The 21,769-nt window shown below is 42.5% G+C and overlaps 2 protein-coding genes and 1 long non-coding RNA gene across 9 annotated transcripts in view; 1 reads left to right on the forward strand and 2 right to left on the reverse strand.

Annotated features, from left to right (window-relative positions):
- The window catches only part of tle2a (TLE family member 2, transcriptional corepressor a), a 33,972-nt gene extending 27,021 nt beyond the window's left edge, over positions 1-6,951 (forward strand). For all 5 annotated transcript variants that reach the window (XM_085447646.1, XM_085447647.1, XM_085447648.1 and 2 more), the window contains exons 10-20: positions 466-510; positions 1,512-1,673; positions 1,979-2,105; positions 3,028-3,224; positions 3,555-3,634; positions 4,139-4,388; positions 4,669-4,916; positions 5,670-5,817; positions 5,907-6,057; positions 6,348-6,424; positions 6,663-6,951. In XM_085447646.1, the coding sequence (XP_085303772.1) occupies positions 466-510; positions 1,512-1,673; positions 1,979-2,105; positions 3,028-3,224; positions 3,555-3,634; positions 4,139-4,388; positions 4,669-4,916; positions 5,670-5,817; positions 5,907-6,057; positions 6,348-6,424; positions 6,663-6,770 (1,593 nt within the window). In that variant the 3' untranslated portion in view covers positions 6,771-6,951. The remainder of the gene's footprint in view (positions 1-465; positions 511-1,511; positions 1,674-1,978; positions 2,106-3,027; positions 3,225-3,554; positions 3,635-4,138; positions 4,389-4,668; positions 4,917-5,669; positions 5,818-5,906; positions 6,058-6,347; positions 6,425-6,662) is intronic.
- LOC146680020 (uncharacterized) lies at positions 4,322-5,674 on the reverse strand. Its single transcript, XR_014917853.1, has 3 exons — positions 5,603-5,674; positions 4,719-4,961; positions 4,322-4,385 (listed from the first exon to the last, which is right to left on the reverse strand). It is a non-coding gene; the product is annotated as an uncharacterized LOC146680020 (long non-coding RNA).
- Positions 6,952-16,855: 9,904 nt separating the features above from the next.
- Positions 16,856-21,769, reverse strand: part of tle2b (TLE family member 2, transcriptional corepressor b) — a 78,208-nt gene continuing 73,294 nt past the window's right edge. For all 3 annotated transcript variants that reach the window (XM_085449812.1, XM_085449811.1, XM_085449813.1), the window contains one exon: positions 16,856-21,016. In XM_085449812.1, the coding sequence (XP_085305938.1) occupies positions 20,909-21,016 (108 nt within the window). In that variant the 3' untranslated portion in view covers positions 16,856-20,908. The remainder of the gene's footprint in view (positions 21,017-21,769) is intronic.

Consider the following 21,769-nt stretch of genomic DNA (forward strand, 5'->3'; position numbering starts at 1 on the left):
TAGCGAGAGGCCAGCAGACTTTTAAAAGCTGCTCTTTCTTCCAAAGTAATTGAAATAGTTTCACTTTCTGCTGTGCTTACTTTGCTGCTGGAGTAATTGTGAGAGATCAGATATATCAGACCTTGAGAGGATTTGTTTTAGTGAGAGATAAATGCCTCCTCTTATCCCGAAGTTCAGAATTATCAACGTGTTCAAGACCTAAAATAAAAACACAAGCCTGTTCCTGAGAGGATTTCACATGTCCGAGTTAAGAATCTCTAATTAATTACATTTCTATCGTTTATTGTCCACGTTTACTGAACTTCACCTTCACCGGGTATTAATCAAAAATTTTCCAAATGCAATAAACTACACACAGAGAAACTTGTTTGCGTGTGACTTTGTGTGTTGTATATTTCTACATGTAATCTGCATACATCAGACCGCAGAGCGGGAGTGTCTCATCTCACCTTCTTTCTCTTTCAGGGCAGCGATGCGGATAAGAGTGATGATAATTTGGTAGTAGATGAGGTTAGTAGGCGGCCGCTGGCCTCTGTTTGCCTCACTTGACCGCTTTCATCTGCATACATCATGTAAACATACCCAGCAGGAACACGTGAATAGTAATTATACTAATCCCTCTCCACCCTCCTTCACCTCCACCTGTCCTCATTTAGCAGCACAGAGCTATAAAATACATAGGTACACAAACGCCACTGTGGTTCAAGCTGTCCTCATTTTAAAAAGCCTCTTGATTAGAGGTGGGTTTTTTTTCTTCAAGTTATGAAAAAGTGGAATAAAATAATTTATTTACAGCAAAGATTAACAAAAAAAAACAGTCAGCACATTTATTCTTTATCTTAAAATTATGCAAATAAAAGAATAAGCATCAAAGCAAGGCGATGAGCTTATATCGGCTTTTAAAAATGTTGTGTTAGTTTAAAATGAATTAAACAAACAATAGCAGCAGAAGTAGATCTTCCAAGTTTATGTAAGCAATTAGTTTCCACTAAAAATAACACAGATAAAATCTGTGCATCTATCATGTTGGGTCATATATCTTACACATCTTACAAGACTTCTGCTGCCACAGTTGTTTTATGAGTCGCTTCAAATATCTAGCAGTGAGGCTTAATTGGGTTACGAGGCCATTACAATGGCAGGCTCCGACCGTTCGGTGTAGGACCTCCATTGAAGCGATGACCAAAGATTTCACAGCGATTGTTCAACCCGCGGGTCGTCTTTTATCTTCAAAAGCCCAAAATCAATTCTTTGTTTCGCAAGGTGTGAATGCAAAAGACGCGTCTTTACCGATTTGACTTTACCTACTCAATGGGGCAAAGGATGAGGACGTCATTTACACTGGAAAGCATGTCAGCCAAACATTTTTCACCTTATGAACTGGCAGAAGAATTACAGCGAGAGAAATTGGTTTCGTTATTTTGTTTCCTGGCTTTTTTGGAAAACATAGAAATGTGTCTGTTTGAAGTCGGGAAAGATATGACTTCTAACTTCTGTGTTTTCAAACTCAGGATCCATCGTCGCCCCGCAGTGTGCAGTCCTACTCATCCCGGGAAAATGGTTTGGACAAAATGCCCCCGTCCCGTAAAGAGGGTCCCCCGCAGGCCAGTCCCACCTCCCTGGCCTCATCCAGCAGTGCCACCTCCCCGTCCCGTGGCAAAGAGCCCCCACAGGTAGACAGACACAATGTTTTATCTCAAATGGAGACAAGGTGAAGCAAGAAACCCCATTAATATATTAATTTACTGTAGGGTGCATTTTATTCAGCTTTTCTCTTCATGGTTGATAGTTTGTCTCTACGTTATTTTGTTGGATGCTCCCATCCCACAATGGTCCCGTCCACTCTTGGTCTTTCTTAATGTCATCTTGTGTTTTATTTCCCATCCTTCTTCCTCACTGTCTCTTTCCTTCTGTCCTTTATTACTAAGTCCTCCCAGATTGAAAACATTCTTTTTCCTGTTCCACTCTCCCCCAAAAGAGAGAGAAATCCAGCACTCCAGGTATGAAGCCAGGGACCCCGATGTCTCAGGAGTCCAATACCCCAGGACCAAGCGGACCCCCACAGTTCAGACCTGTCCCCGGCAAGCCTGGCGTCGACCCCCTCGGTGAGAACGTCCTTAGCTTTCTTTAATTCCCCTAAAGGGCGCATAGCCTGTGCTTTATTGCTAAAACCCTTCACTGGACTTCAGGGAGACTGTAGATAAAGTGTGAGGCGGACAGCCGAGGACACCGCGGACGAGCAGTTCTTGTTGTACTATTTCCTAATCCTCTTGGAGTGTGCGTACATGCTGCTCAGAGGATCCATTAAACATATGAATCTGTATCTGCAGAGCCGAGCGTTTAGCTCTGTTACATTGGCTTTGTTACACGAAATGTTTCTAGCAACATCGGGCTGCAGTAGTTGGTATGGGTGTCAGCCAGCTCCCCACCACCCACCACCATCTGGACTTAATAAGCAGCTGTGGGCAAAAATATTCTGTGTGCCTCACTTTTTAAATGGAAAGATTAGGGGAGGTGATGGACTGTGACTGTGAGCTGCTTCATAATGAGCCTCCATCTATTCCAGTGTATCATCTCTTTTCTCTTTTCTCACGTCACCTGTTAGCCTCTGCTCCGTTTTCTGTCCGCACACACATCTACACTATTATGTATGCATGCATGCGCCGTCGTAGGTGCACCTACACGTGCAGATGGAGGGATGTAGAGGATGCTAATTTGAGCGCACAGAGACGTACATTGCGTCCCCCTGCAGGATGGTAAGCTGGCCAGCAGGGGTCAGTAGTGGTCTAGTGCTGATATCATCCAGCCTTTTGTTGCAGCTTATTCACAGCCTGTCAGTCACAGCTGTCGCTTGCTTTAAAAGACTCTGCAGAGGGAGTCACCTTAATAACATGTGTATGTTATTCCAAGCTATGTGAAAAAAATCAAAAATCAAAATTAAATATGAAGCTCAGGTCTCATTCAGTAATTTTGCCACCTGACTAATCCAAAACAAATCATCTTTTCTGCCCCTTCTTTTCCCTTCAGCTCTCGGTCTGAGAAACCCCCTGGCGGTGCAGGGAGCGTACCCACCGGGGGCTTTTGGCCTACCCCCTCCAGGGGTGAATGGGGACCTGCCCGGGGCTGCGGGCTATGGCGCTGGTCTCCACTTGGTCTCCCCCCAAATGAATGGAGCTGCAGCGGCGGCGGCAGCAGCTGCCGCAGGCTATGGACGGTCCCCTGTGGTGAGCTCGACGCTCTGCACATAATTTGTCTTTGCAGTGTCACTGTCATACCTCAGCATATAAACCAGTCAGAGGGCAGAAAGAGGGATATTTATGGAAAAGAAGAGAGCAGCTGCTTTGTCATTTTTAAAATCTACAGGCTCTGCTCTTCAGAAATCATATATGTCATCTCGTTTTATTTTGATCTTTCAGATTTACGCTGCCTCTGTTTGACCAATTTTAACAAATTAACTGTGATCTCTTCTGTCCTCTACCATGAACCATCTATTTTACTTCATAGTCTTCAGTGTTATTTTCTTCCCTATGTTGACTTATCTCTGACTCTTCCAGGTGGGCTATGAGTCTCCACACCCACACATGAGGGTCCCTGGGCTGCCTGCCAGCTTGCAGTCTGCTGCCTCCGGGAAACCGTGAGTTTCCTCTTCCTTGGTTGCTATCATGCAGATCTTCTCCTGTTCACTATTAACGGCACTAGGAAGCTCAGTTTGTCCTCAGAGTTCAGTTACAGAGCTTTAAGAAAACAAAAGATGAACAATTAGAGATTTTGAAGCCTTTTGAGATTTTAAACCTTCGTTAGGCCAAAATGTACCAAGGCATTTTATTTTAAATTAGAAAGGTGGCGTTCATGCATTAAGAGCTTGTGAGTTCATCCTTAAAGCATTTGAGAAATGTCTTTAAAAGTGTTAGCAGTGTGCCTCGTTTCAATTTCTTGTAATATTTCTTACTTTAGCAGATGAATAGCCAGAGTGTTCTGTGATGTTTTAATTTAAACACAGAGATATGACCAAAGTACAAGAGCTTCATGTGTGCTTTTTTAAACTGCATACATAGAACGGTGCCCGTCACAGTAACTTGTCCTGACGTATGGTTACTGCAGCACTGAATCTGTTATCCATCTCTTTCTCTTCCCTCAGCGCCTACTCCTTCCATGTGAGCGCTGACGGCCAGATGCAGCCCGTGCCCTTTCCCCCCGACGCCCTGCTCGGACCGGGCATTCCTCGTCACGCCCGTCAGATCCACACCCTGAGCCACGGGGAGGTGGTGTGCGCCGTCACCATCAGCACCTCGACGCGTCACGTGTACACCGGAGGGAAGGGCTGCGTCAAGGTGTGGGACATCAGCCAACCAGGAAGCAAGAGCCCCATGGCCCAGCTGGACTGTCTGGTGAGAAATAAAGGAGGACAGATAGATGGATGCTGTGCAGATCAGTTTTAAAGCTTGCTGCCCATCTCGTGTCTAGTAATGTTATTTTACTGCTGAAATTGATGTGCTTGCTTTTCACACTTTGAATGATGAATCACCTTTTCAAGATCAATCCTGCAGCATCTTTATACTTTTCTGTAACCACATGCTTTAATTTATATCACATTGTTGAACTACCCAGAATATATCTGTCGGTATGATTTTATAGTGATGCATTTATCATTTTATGATGCTCAATCAGAACAGGGATAACTACATCCGATCCTGCAAGCTGCTCTCTGACGGTCGAACCTTGATTGTCGGAGGAGAGGCCAGCACGCTATCAATCTGGGATCTGGCCACTCCTACTCCTCGCATCAAGGCGGAGCTGACGTCGTCCGCTCCCGCTTGCTACGCCTTGGCCATCTCGCCCGACAACAAGGTCTGCTTTTCCTGCTGCAGCGACGGCAACATCGTCGTCTGGGACCTTCACAACCAGACGCTGGTTAGGTAAGAGGAGGAGGAAGTGGCTGATTCATCGTCTTCACCGGTTTCCTGCAGTCAGATGAGGAGAGCAGATGGGAGTGGGAAATAGCCAGATTATTTTCAGGTTGGGAGACGAGAGACTGATGGAAAAGGTATCGAGTGGGATGTTGAGAAGAGAGGGAGAGTAGTATAAGGAATTGGTGTAATTTTACAATCTGCGCTGTCAGTCATGAAATAGACATAGCGCCAGGAAAAACTGCACTTGGGGCACCAAAGCAACGACTTTTTTGTAAGTTTGGAGCTCAGGCTGTGCATTTATCTTCTAGCCAGAGTGACGACTTACAGTCTTCCTTCCTATCTGTCTTTAAATGGGTTTTACTGGTGGTTTTCCACATTCACGTGTGCAGCATTCTGCTTTTGACAGTTTTTATTTAAATACAATCTTCAGATTTACCTGTGTAGACACTTGTCTGCACTTATGGAAGTTTCAGATGTTTAAAAGTAACACAAACACTATAAATTTGTGCTTTTGATGCTAAATGCAACTTAATTTTGCTAAGTAAACATTAATAAAATCTCTGTAGCCTTGAATTCTCTCGTCTATTTGTGGTATGAAATGCTGAGTAATGCAGAAAAAATTGCTCACTTCAACAAATTGTAAAGATTAAATATTAAATGTACTTAAATGAAATGCAGTCAGGGCTGTGTACCTTAAGGAACGTCTCTCTGGTTGTAGTTTAGTCTAGCTGTGTTGACTACCTTGTGTCTATCCTGCAGGCAGTTCCAGGGCCACACGGACGGAGCGAGCTGCATCGATATCTCCAACGACGGCACCAAGCTGTGGACGGGAGGGCTGGACAACACAGTCCGCTGCTGGGACCTCCGAGAGGGACGCCAGCTGCAGCAGCATGACTTCACATCACAGGTGCACACACAAGTCTAATACACATAAACCTCATTACCAATAACACTTTACATCTGTCATCATCGCATTTCCTCCCTCTTTGTCTCCAGATCTTCTCTCTGGGCTACTGTCCGACAGGCGAGTGGCTGGCTGTGGGAATGGAGAGCAGTAACGTGGAAGTTCTGCATGTCTCAAAACCTGACAAGTACCAGCTGCACCTTCACGAAAGCTGCGTTCTCTCCCTCAAGTTCGCCTACTGTGGTACGCACACACACACACACACACACACACACACACGACACGTACACACACACACACAGACGACACGTACACACCGATTAGATTGATGGATTGGTTACATCACACTACCTGAGGGTATCTAATCAGAGGGAAGCAGAACAAATCTTTTGCTTCTCTCATTAGAACACAGAAGCTGTCCTTTCCCTTTCGCCTCTTCTCTCTGCTTTTGCTTCGCAGCCTCTCAGACTTCTCCATATCTCTCCTCCCCTGAGGCTTTATCTGCTGATGGCCGTGTGTGTTTTTTCCTGTAGGTAAATGGTTCGTGAGCACAGGCAAAGATAACCTCCTGAATGCATGGAGGACACCTTATGGATCCAGCATATTTCAGGTAAAACCCCAGAGTTTAATGCAAGACATGCAGCCTGATCTGATGAGAAATTTTGATCTCTGGTCTGGAAACAATTGAGCTGTCAAAGCTTTAAAAATAATACAAGCTTTTTCATTTCCCTGCTCATCTTCTTCAAATATCAGAGGGTAATTTGGGGACACAAAAGTACCTTTAAATAACAGCTGTGAATTTCTGCATTTTGATTCACTGATGATGTCGTCTCTGTCTTTTTGCTTAGTCTAAGGAGTCTTCGTCGGTTCTCAGCTGCGACATTTCACCCGACGACCAGTTCATCGTCACTGGCTCCGGGGACAAGAAAGCCACAGTCTACGAAGTTATGTACTGAACTCCGATTGGCTCCAAAAAAGCAAACTAATAATCAGGGGGCGGGGCCAAGGCTCCCTCCTGCAGCATTGACTGTACAGAGCGTTGGTGGCATGGAAAGCAAGAGACACTCAACTTGTACTTTTGTCGTTTTGGTTATGTTTGTGAAAGAAAAGAAAGCGAAGCAAAAAGAGGCAAAGTCACATCTCTGGAAAAAAGAAAAAAACTGATTTTAATGCTCTAAGAATGCTGGTTAGTCTATAGCTGCGCAACTGTGGGATTCCTCCAAAGAACTTTTTTGTTTTTGTTTCCTTTTTTTGTCCCTTTTTTTAAAAAAAACAAAATGAAACCTCTGTAGTGAACAAGAAATTAGGAAAAAAATATTTTTTTAGCCTTTGAATTTTACGCAAGCAGTCGGATGGCATTGAGTGGAGGAACAAAAGACAAAGGTGTGGGACTGAGAACACGTGGGGGAGGGTTCAGAAAACCCTTGATGAAAAAATCCGGTCCATATTCTGTGCTGTGTACAAAGTCCAAGTCTGAGTCAGCTTGGCCTCGTTCGGCCCGGTCCGGTCCAGCTCTGTCCACAGCACCAAGCCACTCCTCGGGGCGGCAGATGCATGGCAGATGGCGAGACGATGTGGCGTGAGGTTCCAGCTATTTTCTTTTGCTCCTGGTTAAGTTTAAGCAGCAACACGATTGTATCATCTCTAGTGCATACATGACAAGAACAAGGCTCGGTCCTCTAAGGTGTCCTGAGACTCACATTGTCTTTGTTGTTTTACTGGTTTTTTCCTCCTGTTTCTTTCAAAAGAACAAAGACAAACGTGTTCTGAAGATGTTTGATAGAAACCAAAATCAGACGGAAGACTAAACTCAAACAAGTACTCTCCAGTATCGGGACATCATTGACACTCACTCTGCATTAAGTGTGTTTTTTAAATTTTTTTTATTTTAAATGTATTTGTTAGGGCACATAAAGACAGACAGGTAGTTTCACAGCTGCATCATGAACTTGAACCTTGCTATATATGGACATGTAAATAAAGTTCTCTAAAGGCAACCAAAGACGTAATCTGTGACTGTGAATTTTCTTGGAGTGTGTGTGTGTGTGTGTTTGTTGGCTTTTTGGGGGGGGGTTTAACTGCAAACCCAAGTCAGGCTCTCGGCAAGTCTGGCTCGGACATTTAAAATGAACCATTTGTTGAATATTTGTTTAAACCCTAACAGCCAGAAAAGCGCGCTCTCAGCGTGGTGCCAGAAAGCATCTTAGAAATATAAAAAAATGAGGGATCTGAATGAGGGTGCACACACTGTTCTAAGGGAATACGGTGTTTCTCCAGTCTGCATCTTCAGACATGTGAGAAAGCGTCTTGGGATTCAAACCCACAGCATGAGCGAGCTCTGATTCACGGCTCCTTTGTGACTGGCGCTCTCAGTAAATAATGCCGTCTTACAGTTGTGTGGGTTTTTTTCTTTCTTTTTTGTGCAGAGTGAGCTTGTAGTGTGATGAGACAAAGGTGATCTGCAGCACAATAAACTGTGGGATGGGTTATTATTGCAATAATGCCCAAGAGGAAGTTCTTCAGTGATTATGGGTGTCGTGGTGACTGTTCTGCCAAGACAAAGCTTTAACTGCGTGAGAAGAGAACCTGAGGAAAGAAAAACAAAACAAGTGAAGCATTTATCTCCTGTCTGGAGTGTAGGGTTGTTGGCATACTTGTGGATAATGATGCATTTAGCTTCATTTAATTTCAGTTTGAGCAGGATTGAAATGCAGGTTTTAACCCTTCAGTGCCTGCGATCGCAGCACTGATTTGCCACAAAGTTATGGCTTTTGTACGGTGCGGCAGCAAGCTAGAGCAGAACGGAAAGTGTTCAGGGAAAATGGATTTCTCACCTGCTCTGGGCATTAGTTGTATCACTGAGCTGACACTGCCAGACTGAATAGAGATAAATGAGAATGCGGACTGCCAATTAAACACAGCTTTGGAAGGCATTTGTTTGGTTTTGTACTTCAAATTTAGGCCCAAAGTACTGGGATCTTTTTAAACGTTGACACATATGGAAATGTGTGCAAATGAGCCTGGGTATCTGCTTTATTTGATGCGTGCAACTTATTTAGAATCCTGAAGAACCTCCAACACATCAAATAGGGTCAGCGGGTGCCTGGTTTTTTAATAATTTTTTCCTGTGTATTGTCCGTGTTATGCAAAACATTGTGGCATCAATTTGTCTTTGTACTGTCACGGGTCAAACGTCATGTTTAGTGTGCAAAACGTTTTTCAGAAGAAAATGAATGAAGGGATGAAGAGAGAGGTTTGTCGTCAAATCAGGTAAAACTGAGGCGGAGGGAATGAATTTTCTCTCGTTAATCTGATTTTTCTTTCAGCATCCAAACATCAAGACTAAATGTCTGCTTCCATAGTGATTTTACATTTGAATCATTTTACATTAAAGGGAGGGATTGTTGTAGAAGAGAGTGGACATATTCTTCCACAGTGTGTCCTTTGTCCCGTCTCCCTCCCCTCACCAACAACTGGTCACAGCGATTGCCCATCCTTGAGGTTCCTTCCTGTTATAAGAGTGTTTTTCCTTCCCACTGTCACCAAGTACTTGCTCACAGAGGCCATCTGATTGTTGGGGTATTCTCTGTATTATTTGTTGGGTCTTTACCTTACAACATAAAGAGATTTTAGGTGACTGCTGGTGTCATTTGGTGCTAGCATTCATGAACCTAAAGATAATTAAAAGCTGAATTTGAAGCCCCTGCTGGTTTTATAGTGTTTTCTTATAGAGTTGATTGATGCCTTTCATTTGGGTCTGATGCAGAGTTTTAGGGAACAAAACATAAATTTGCATGTTTCCTGCATCTATGGCAGCCGCTCCATTTAGGCGGAGGAGATTCCTCAAAGTTTAAAATATATATAAAATCTCCATTATAGAATTCTGTATGCATGGGGCAGAGAGGAGGACAGCACTATTTTGTCTATGACCACCTCTATGAATTAAATGCAATTTAATGATGTTCTGAGTCAACAACCAGAAGAACAACCAGAAAGCATTACTGGCAAGATTTGGTCCAATCATCCTTCACTTTTTACTTGTAATGTATAATGTGTGTGAAGACCAGAGTGATGTAAAAACTTCTGCTTAGACCTGTTTGAAAGTAGAACATTTTGTATTTTCTGATTTCATTTCATGTCGATTTTTCTTTTTGTAATGGACCAATAGCTAGACACCACACTTAGCCAACGCTAACAACAAGCCAGCAGCAAGCTTGTTGTAGCAGTTCCGAGAGACTATTAAACTAACAGAGAGAATACATTTGGACTGGAGGTGCATGGATGGAGAGCCGTGCTCTGCTGGCACATCCTCGGGCATCGCTGCCTCTGCTGTCTGGTATGGACCTGGCTCTGTGCACCTGGCACTGTATCCCATAGTGGGCAAGAAACTGCTGCACAGGCTGCAACATGGAGGGTGATGTGTGTGTGTGTGTGTGTGTGTGTGTGTGTGTGTGTGTTATGGTGTTTTATCTTACAGCCACCCTTCAGTTCTGTCCTTAAATACACACGACTCATCACACCTAAGAAGATAATCTCATAATAATTTCAAGTCACAGGGGGTGGAGGCATTTTCATTTTAAAAAGTGTGTTTAACTGCTGTTGTTATCGCGTCCCCATTTCTCACTAAGGACATGGCTGTAAAAAAAACGGTGTAAAAAGCAACGGCTACCTTGTTAAAAAAAACAACTTAATTAACCAATCAGGTGAGGCTGTAATTATACAACTGCCAAAGTAAGCCTGAGCCCTTGAATACTAATAGTACTTGAACAGTATTACTATTCAGGAGCCATTCATCCTTTTGACTTTTGCACGTTGAATTACAGCATGTTATCCACAAGCGGAGCAACTGTGTGAAGGGCCTTGGGGCAGATATTTGGGGGGGGGGGGGGCTTACAGCCATATTATACTGTAGCAACTGTAGTACTTTCTCTCTCACACACACACACACACACACACGGTGACAATGTTTCAACCTTTACAAGCACATAAACCACTCACCCTTCAGAATTTTGACTTTTGAGCTTTGTGTTCAGCAAAGTCATTAACAGCACTGCTCAAATGCTCAGTAATGGTGGTCGTCCTGCTCATGTCTTTCTCTTTTGAGCACCATGCTTTCTTTCTTTTGTTTCTTTTTCCTCCCCCTTTTTTGCTTATTCAATGCAATTTTATTTATAAGTTCCTAATCACAAAAACATATTATATTGTAAGGTAAAGACACTACAATAATACAGAGAACAATCACATGACTGGCGAGAGGAGGAAGGAAAAAGTCCCTTTTAACAGGAAGAAACCTCAGAGGGGCAGCCATCTGCAGAAAGCACACACTGCAAGAGAGTTTCCAACAGCACATTAGCTAGCTGGTAACTTCAGTTGCTTTTTCTCTAGCCTTGAATCATTGTGGCAAAGATTCATTCTCACAATGCTGCTGTGAGATTTGTAAAAGAAGTTATCTAAAGAACACTTGTGCACAAAAATACCAGCTGACTCTGTGGAAAATAAATGTAAAGTCTGGAATATGAGTTTTAAAAAACTTGGCCACCATGAAAGAGAAAGAGAGATACAGACGGCACTTCTACAAAAACTGGTGAGCAAGACACCAGAGCACCAGAGCTGTACATAGTGCAAATTTGTGCATGGGAGAGTAGTGTTTTATGGTTTATGAAATTAATTATCATCAGTGTTGGTCAAGTTACTTGAAAAAAGTAATCAGTAACTAATTACTGATTAGTTCCCCCAAAAAGTAATCCCGTTACTTTACTGATTACTTATTTTCAAAAGTAATTAATTACTTAGTTACTTAGTTACTTTTTAAAAACACGGTTTACAACCTGAATAGGTGATAAAGCGATAGATCTTTCAGCCCAATTCTACTTTTTCTGCACAATCCATCATACAAAATGTAATCAAATGGAAAAGTCCCTTTTTAAAACTTGTTTTATTAGTTTTAATCTTTTAACTTTATGCATCAAGCAAAAATTTAATTATATGCAACATTCACTGACTGGAAGAAATTTGTTTAACATTTAAACCTATTTTCTACACATTCCAGCACATAAAATATATATTTTTTTTAGATTAGATAGAACTTTATTAATTCCTCGGGTGGGTTTTCGATTTTTGTGTGTTAACACTCACTCTTTCAAATAGATGCAAGTAAAACACAGCAGAAAATAAATAAAGTCAAAGACTCAGTGGTCCTGTTGCTCTATTTTCACCTGTAAAGCAGGAGCAGGGTAGGCGGAGGTTTACCCTGGTGCAGGTGTGCCGCGGTCAGTGGAAGAATCCGCGAGTTTCTCTCTGAGTTTCCCATTACGTCATTGCGCACTCGGTGCTTGCTCGGAAGTTTAGGGGTTTTTGTCGCTGTAAAAAGAAGTTTTCTTCCCACGCACAGCGGACACTAATGTTTTTGTCACTTTTTATGGAATCAAACTCAAAGTAAGGTCAGTACTTCCACGCTTTAAACGCTGCACACTCATACTCTCTCTGCACTCGATATATGATCCATTGTTGATCTGCACACAGCAGTTGTCACCAACGTCACACTCGCTTACGTCACTGTCATGAGACATTCTTGCAAAAAATCACGGTTTTAGTAACGCAGTAACGCAGCGTTCCTACGGGAAAGTAACGTAATCTAATTACCGTTTTTGCAATAGTAACGCGTTACTGCCCATCTCTGGTTATCATTAATTTGCATATTCTGAACACATTTTAATGACCACTAAATCACTGTGATTTTTACGACAAAGCCCACCTTTCAGCTTTTGGAGAAAAGACCAGGAATTTAAATATGCCCCAAAGGACTTTGGGTTAAAAACGTCATAGTGCATGTTTGAGGTATATTTTTTATTTCCAAAAACAATTGTTTATTTAAAACCAGAGGTGGGACCAAGTCATTGTTTTGCAAGTCTCAAGTAAGTCTCAAGTCTTTATCCTCAAGTCTCAAGTCAAGTCTCAAGTAATGTCAGGCAAGTCAGAGTCGAGTCTCAAGTCACTGGTGTAAAAGTCCGAGTCAAGTCACAAGTCTGAAACTTTGAATTTCAAGTCCTTTCGAGTCTTTAAAAAAAAAATAATAATAATAATAATGTTGCAGTTATGCTAAATGTAAATATTAGACCATGTAATTTTAAAATCTGTGTTTTTCTCAACACATGACAAAATAGTGAACTTAGAAAATATACACAAATTGTGAAATTGCACCTCTTTAAAATGCAGCTCAATTAAACCTAGCTCCAAGAATAATTTTCACCGACAGTTCTGAGATAAGCTGCATGTTATTCTTGGATGCAGTTGTAGGACCGGCTTTAAAATCGCATGACAAAAATATCATACACATTAAAAAAACTGTATCACCAACGTAGCCTGGACAACATTTGCTAGTTAGATGAAGTCAGCTATCTCATCGTAGCATATTTATATGCATATTTATAATCATACGGTTCTTGGAGTGAGTGCATACACTCATGAAGTTTAGTAACTTCAGGTCACTGCAACAAGCCCAGGTACAGTTTACCGACGGATGGGTGCAGGACCTTGAAATGCACCGTGTAGAAAGTAAAGACCATCGTAAGTATCATAAGTTTACCAGTCTCACAAATCGTCGTCATAAATACACATTCGTTAACCGTTTATTAATATGACCTTTGAGCTCAACGGTAATTAATTAGTAGTGGAAATAATTTCTGGTAGCATCACAGAAATGTAGCAGTGACAATAATACTGTATGCTGTAATCGTACTGGACAATTAGTGATACAAAACAACTGTTTTATCCTGTGAATAAAAGTATGTGTTTTTGTCAATGTACCATAATAACAGAAGCGAAACGCAATATTGTGTCAGGACAATTCACTATTTATGCACAATAAATAAAGGAGCATAGCGCGACAATTTCTGTTCAGCGCCAGACTTGCTTGTAACCTATATCACTAATTATGTTATGAAAATGACGTATTAAGTACTAAAAAACACTGACCTTCGTGTAAATGCTTGGAGCAGACTAACCTGTGAGCTGGAGTGTTCTGGGACGTTATAATTGGTCTTTGAATGGCTGCAATCCAGGCCACCCGTCGCGTCTTTGTTACTTCGGAAACATGGCTCGAACAATTTCTCTTCAACGACGTAATCCGATAACAACCGATCTCTTTACCCGTCGGCTTCCCGTGGCTGTCATGCGACCGGCTATTGCAGTTAATAATACAACAGCTTCTTGACATTTTTGTGTTTCTTTTTATCGCTGTATAACTGATTTTAATTGAAAGCCTGCGTGCACTAGTACTGCTTGCCACGAGTTCCCAGAATCCTTTGCGGTTCTACCCGTGAATGACGTCACATTTTCAATCTCTATATAATATGCATGTTAAATTTTATATTTGGGGTAAAATATCAAGTCTTTTCAAGTCCAATTCAAGTCCCAAGTCATTGGTGTAAAAGTCCAAGTCAAGTCACAAGTCTTAGAACATTTTTTCAAGTCAAGTCTAAAGTCATAAAATTAATGACTCGAGTCCAAGTCATGTGACTCGAGTCCACACCTCTGTTTAAAACAGTATAATGTGCTACATACTGAACTTAGATGACAGAAACCAACCATCATCAATCATAATGCACTACTATCGATCCAGCATTGGTATTGATACGGTTGATATTTAAATCGCTCCACCCACCTCAAATATGAACCTCTTTCTACTTCTGTGCCTTGCTGTTGACTGAAGTGACAGTGTACCAGTGTGTGATATTTTGATGTGGTTAAATTGTGCATTGAACCTTGCTTGGCTGGATTTAGCACCATGTGTTTGCAGCATTTGTTTGTTACCTGTATGGTGACAGATTATAACCTCCGCAGGCTTGTTTTTGGTCTGTTATGTTGTCAGGCAATGAACATTTGTGCTAAACTGAAATGTTAAGCAAGGACAGACAGTTTTATGCGTGTGAAGAAAATAGTCTTTGTAACCAGTGGCTAATACAGGCAGCCTACTGGTAGTTTAATGATAGGAACATGAAATTTTAAATGTGCTGAATACGTTTTAAATGAAAGTGTCTGAGAAAGCGGGACACAGTGTCAGTTTGATAAAGCATGTGATGGCCCTGTGTCTGATACTGTTTTTGCACAATATGATAGAGTTCAGTCCAATAATTCAGGGTTATTGTCTCACTTGAGTTCCTAGAAAGAAATTACCCCACACCACCGGCAGCAATGATTAGGGTTACAACCTGCCTTTAGAGTCAGAACTCTTTTTTTCCCTTTGTGGCACAGATTCAACACATTCCTGGAAACATTCCTCTGAGATTTTGGTCTATATTGACATGACAGCATCACACAGCTGTTGCAGATTTGTCAGCTGCACATCCACAGTGCAAATCTCTCATTCCACTAAATCCAAAAACTGCTCTATTAGATTGAGTTCTGGTGGCTGTCGAAGCCATTTGACTACAATGGCTTCCACACAAACCCGTGTAAAAGGATTTGCTACATGATGTACTATTGTACTAGCACTGTGGTCATGAAGGGATGGATAGCAGCAATTCTCGGGTAAGCTGTGGTGTTTAGACAATGCTCACTTGGAACTAAAGGACTCAAAGTGTGCCAAAAAATCTCTCTCACACACTGTTCCACCAGCATCCCCAACCTGAACCGCCGGTACAAGGTTACACTTTTCATGTTGTTTATGCCAAGTGCTGACCTTACCATCTTAATGTTCCAGCAGAAATCAAGACTTGTGTTTTTCCAGCCTTCTGTTGTCCAATATTGGTGAGCTTGTGCGAATCATAGCCTCGGTTACCTGTTCTTAGCTGAAAGAAGTGGAACCTGGTGTGGTCTTCTGCTGCTGTAGCCCATTTGCTTCCAGGTTAGACATGTTAAGCATTCATAGATGCTCTCCTACATGTCATTGTTATAGCAAGTAGTTATTTTAGTTATTGTTACCTTCCTATCAGCTTGAAGCAGTCCTGCCATTATCTACTGGCAAATTTTCACCCAGAGAACTGCTGCTCACTATATACTTTCTCGTTTTTGGACCATTCTCTGTAAACCCCAGAGATGGATGGTTGTAAAAATCCCAGTAGATCAGCAGTTTCTGAAACACTCAGCCCATCTCATCTGGCACCAACAACCTTGGCTCATTCAGAGAGACTTAAATCACCTTTTCCTCCATTCTGATGGTCGGTTTGGACTTCAGACCGTCTTGCCCATGATTACATGCCTAGATGCATTTAGTTTGTGCCACGTGATTGGTTGATCAGGCAGCTGCATTAATGAGTCGTTGAATAGATATGCCTAATATAGTTGCCATGATTCGCCTCCACAGCCCACAGTGATTGTCTTTAAGACACACTGTTGTTTTACAGCGATCATAAGAAAGTGGAGATAAGTAGATGGTGTAAAGTTACATGACGAGACCATTTCACTGCACTCCTCTCTGCTCACCTGTGATGTGTACGCATGCCGTACAGGTTCTGCAAACAGTAATGAGATTATGGTAAACAATGGAATCAGTTTCTTTGGTGGTTAAACTTGCACCTCACAGCAAGGTCCTACTGACTGACTGGGGCTTTTGTGTTTGTTCTACCTGTGCCTGCGTTGCTTCCTCCCACAGTCCAAAGACATGCATGTTTGGTTAATGGCTGATTCAAAATTGCCTATAGGTGTGAATGTCAGTGTGAATGGTTGGCTGACTCTGCGTTGGCCCTGTGATGGACTAGTAATCTGTCCAGGGTGTTCACCGCCTCTCAACCTATGACAGCTGGGATAATCTCGAGCCCGAAAACTGCTAAAATGAAAGTTAATATTTGGCTCACATTAGGATTTGGCTTTCTTCTCCACAGTGCAGTCGGTCCCCTGTGTATCTAGGTAGTGCTATCCATCTTCAACAAAGCATGCTCTCACCACTGTTACTTGAGGCTGTTACAGAGACAATAGAGAGAGGAGATGCATGTTAGGGAACTTTTCACATTGGCCTCATTTCTAGAGATGTTAAAATTTACACCAAAAGCAGAGCACCCACTGCCATCCCCATAGTAGAATAATTGACACAGAAGACACTGGAAAGGATGAACACAAGTTTGGTTTATTTTTCACACATAGTATTTCTTTTACAGCACGTGGGAAAACACTTCAGGAGGGAAGACCCAGTTAAAAAAAAGGAAAAAAAGGAGGAAGTTCCTTGGCTTTTTAAAAGAGAAACTTTACATGAACTTGTAAAATGGGGGGAAAAATAAGTTTTGAACACTGTTGGAACAGAGAAGCACAAGCAGGGGAGACGTGTTACCTACTGTTAAAGAAAAGTATCAAATACAATGCATAGCCATTATACAGCATCATTTTGAGTAGATTACAAGCTTGTGTATGAGAATATTGTTTAGATTTGCCTGTGGCTGTCAGGCAGAAAGGGAAACAGGCAGGCAAAGGCATTAAACTGTACAGATTATCTCTGACTCCTGGCTGGTACACAAGCCATCTCAGAAGTCTCTCGTAAATCTCCTATTCTGCATTAGTGCTGCAGCAAGAAGCATGGAAGAGTCCTGCTGACATTTTATACAGATGAGCTAGATTGCATACTGTCACGCTAAGATTTTCTTGTGTAAAACTGCGGCTGTGAGACCGTTCGCTGTATTTACCGAACGAAACCAGATTGATTTTGTTCTACCAGCAGTGGAGCTTTAATGCAACAAACATGCAATAAAAAGTGGAACCTCGATCGATCAATCAATGGCTAAATCTATATTTTCATGTCGCAGCCAACGCCTGTTGTACACGGTCCACAGACTCAACAGAAACGGCTTATTACTACACAGTAAGGACTGAAAACAGACTAAAATACACGCACTACCACTTTGGAAAAAAAGGGGGATAATAAAAACAAGGAGTGGACAGAGGAGCTCTTTTTTTTCTTTACACTGGATTGCTGATGTTGTACACCCTCTGCCCATCACCATTACCAAGGATAAAAGGTACCCTGATTTAAAAAAGAAGACAAAAAAGTAGTCCCACCTGTGTTCCTCTTGATATTCTGTCTCCATGTGTGAGTGCATTCCTCCCCATAATCATAGGCAACCCCAATACATAAACACATCATTACATAAGACAAGCAATCACTATTAAAAAAAAAAATTCAGAAATTAACGAGTAATCAAAGAAAATCTTGAAATGTGCCTTTTTAGTCTAAACATTGGTGATGCATGTTCTACAGAAGCAGAGAGCTCCGATATACAGTTTGCCTGCCAGTTTGGAATATGATACAAGTAGGAATCAAAAGTAAGGATTATATTTAAAGAAGTAGCTTGATATTTTTCTTATTTGCTGTCATAACAAGAATTAGAAAGACTGATAGTACTCTCATGTCTGTACAATAATTACAAGGCCTGATAGCTTAGTACACAGAAACGAGAACGGGTAGCCTGACTCTGTCTGAAATGTAAAGAAAAACCCCTAAAAACTCCTTACCAGCATCTCCAATGCTCATGCGTTTATCCACAAAAAGCCAAGTAAAAGCCGTACAACGTGCTAGAATACTTCAGAATAGATAAATACTCAGTGTAGCCACAGAAGAAAAACAGGGAGAATCATCGTTTTACTAGCCTGCTATTAGTCAGGGCCACTAATACGCAAGTAAGCTTAGCCCACAAACAGAAAAGTGGAGAAAGTATTAACCTCGACTTCAGCAGCGTTTGAGCGATCTGATGTGATATATGCAGACGACGCCCTCTGTGACATTTGTGGTGCTAAATGTGAAGGTGGCCACGGTAACGCATCCAATCTGAGGAAGCACCTGGCCAAACTTTATTGATGGCATGCAAACCAAATTCACCAAAAGCACCTGTCTCCAGCTTGTAAGGACATATTTATGCTCACTGACTTTACGCCTGTGCTGGTTTTTAACCACTGGTTTAAGCACATATTGGTAACAGAAGCTTGGAGAGTCACACACTACAGAGAGGGAGATGTTGCAACAGTTTGAAAACATCAGGCTTTCTGGAAAAAAAAACAACTCTGATTTATGCATTTATTTTATTTTCTGAATGTTGCCATAGTAACGATACCAATGCTGCTATTGGTACTGGATCAATACTACCCTGACAGGATTGATATGTAGTTTCTGTCCTGTAAGTTTAGCGATTTGTGTTAAATTAACAAACAGGCACTTTGAAAAATGTCTGAACCCTTTTGTGTTGACTGTCACGTCTGTTTTATTTATAGCCTGAACACACAACAGAAGCTGACCCAAAATCCCAGGTCTCCAAAAACCCCAATTTTAAAATATAAGAAAGGCTGAAAGTTGTGTTTCTAACTAATTAGTGGAAAGTAAAAATCACAGTGATTTAGCTGTCATTAAAATGTGTTTGCATAGTGATGATGATTCAGCTCATAAATCACGACACGCTGCTCTCCCCTACACGGTGGTATGGAGCTGTTTGCATGCAAAGCGACCGGTCTGGCATAAACGGGCCAAAAGAAGCTGAACTCATGGACGATACTGATTGCATTGTTTGTGACATATTGACACAAGTAATTTCAACTATTTTTATTCTGGCTGCACTGAAACTTCAGCATGCAGTTGACAGCGGTAAGGTGTTTAAGCCAGCTAGTGTAGTGCATCAAATGTTGTCAATAAAAACCGATTTGTACGCCCTTAAAAGAGTAAAATGCTCTTTTGGGCACCTGTTTTCTGTCTGTTGGCCAAGCTACATTGGAAGGCTGCTTGCGGCGAATTTACAGACATGAGAGTGGCATAAATCTTCTAATCGTAATCTCAGTGAGCAAGTGAAAATGTAAAAAATTCTTTAAGGTGTTTAGCATCTCAGTTAATAGAAATCAATAGCTTATGAAACAAGAATTAGCCCGAGCACTTGAACACTAGCACGTAAGCAGGCAGGCAGAGATGGAGATAATGACTCTGATAAACATGTAATCTCGTCTGTAAATGAAAACAGCAACTAGTTGCATAAAATTTGAAAGGAATCGGATTAGTCGCTGCTTAGTTGGCTGCTGATGATAGCGTAAACGTGTGGTGTTAATTTGCCCCCTCGTCCACCTTACAGTGAAGCTGGCGTGCTGCTACTTCATCTAGCTGACAGTGCCTTTAATGAGAGTGAGTGCAGCGCCCGGTGTCAGGAGAACAATCCAGAGGAATTAGAATGAACAGCTCGGCTGATGTTCTCTGTTTGTGTCTCTGGGCCCTGGGAGAATCCCATTGACTCCGCTGCTCATTAGACGCTGCCTTTGTCAGACCAAAATAAAATAGATATTAGCAGTGAGACGGGGAGCGCTGCGGTGAATGTTTAATTGGGTGCTCTATGTGTTGTGTGTGTTTCTCTCTTCATACGAGTACCTCAAGGGGGTGGAAGCGAGTGTGTGTGTATTCTAGCCTGATGCCGCGCGTGTGTGTGTGTATTAGCAGGTCTATGTTTCACGTCAGTGTATGTGGATATCTGAAGCAGCCCCCTTCCGTCTCGGAGCGTCATCATTCCCCAGCTCCTGACACCTCTCGCTGGGGAGATCGAGCTGCGGCGTCAGCCTCATTAAGGCTTCCACTGTCTGGCTAATGAATCGATTGTGTGGTATCAGTGCTCCTGGCTGGCGCTCCCACAGTGCCGCTCCGCACCTCCTCTGGGGGCCTCCCTTCCACTGAGCTCTTAATCAGGAAACAGCCCTAATTACCCTGCCTCCCTCCTCCTCCTTCTCATCGTCCTCTTCCTCCCTTTCATTTCTTCCTTCCGCACTCACTCTTTCTCTTCTCCTCATCTTTCCCTCTTTCTCCTCCAAACTTTATCTTTATGCTCCACCGCCCTTTTCCTTTGTCCTTCTTATCTTGCTGCTCCCCATTCTGCCTCTCTCTCTCTGCTATCATGCCTCATCCTTGGGCTAAAAGTGGAAGGGGGAGGAGGGGAGATGGCATTTGGGAGCTTCCACAGTAGCTTATATCACAGCAAAAAAAAAAAAGAGGGGGGGGGAGTGATGTTTTGGGGGTAAGAGTCAGGAGGACTCAAGACGACTGAGACGGAGGTGCTGCTGTTGCTGATGTAATGAGGATCAGGAGTGGTTGGCAGAGTGTCCCGCCCCTAAAATCTCCACCTTGTCTCTTCCCATCTTGTCCCGGCCCTCAGTACACCACCTCGTACACCGTGGCCTTCTTGTCCCCAGAGCCAGTTACTATGTACTTGTCGTCTGGGGAGACGTCACAGCTCAGCACTGATGAAGACTCCTTGGACTGGGAGTGTTCGAGAGGTGGGGGGTGGGGTGAGAGAGAAAGCAAGAGGGATGTGATGATAAATGGATGAAGACAGATGGAGAGAAAGGAACACAAAGAGATGTTAGAAAAGATGTGACTCATCATTTAATACTCAATCATACAAGACATATTTGCATTTCAAAACAGTCGGCAATTATTTCCAAACAGACAACTCCACAGCTCCAGGATGCTGACTCATTCGTCTGCTCCAGTGTGAGACACTGCCACATTAACTCCAGGTTTTAAGCAGCATAAGCCTGGTAGCCTCAACTGGAAAAATGCACAATCCTTCCCTTTTATTCGCTCTCTTTTCCCCCCCTGTATCCCAAAGCCAGACCTGGGCACCTGGCTTTAGATGATCTAAAGCTACTTCTAAACCCCACCTCCCCCTTTCACCTCCTTTCCCCCCTACTGTTCCATCATCATTTATCTTCCTCCCTTTCCTCCCAGACTCTCCTCCTCCTCCACCACCGCTCTCTATCCTCTTAGGCTCCCCTTTCACTCAGGCCCCAGCTCTCGTGTCGACTCCTCCTCTCCCTCTCTAAACTTCTCTGCCCTCTCCTCCTTTCCTCGCTACAAGCTCAGCGGGGCTGTCAATCATCAGGGCACTGGTGAGAGGCCATTTCACACAGGAATCCTCAAACTATAACAAGATAGCAGGAGGGGGGGGGGGCAGTGACAGGTTAAAGGATGAGTTTAAAGATGAGAAAAGTAAAGAAGACATTGAAAAAC

Source organism: Copadichromis virginalis, linkage group LG23 (genome assembly GCF_057382275.1).
Source record: "Copadichromis virginalis isolate Kocher_CV1m ecotype Utaka linkage group LG23, C_Virginalis_male_GT1.1, whole genome shotgun sequence".
In the NCBI taxonomy this organism is placed as follows: Eukaryota; Metazoa; Chordata; class Actinopteri; order Cichliformes; family Cichlidae; genus Copadichromis; species Copadichromis virginalis.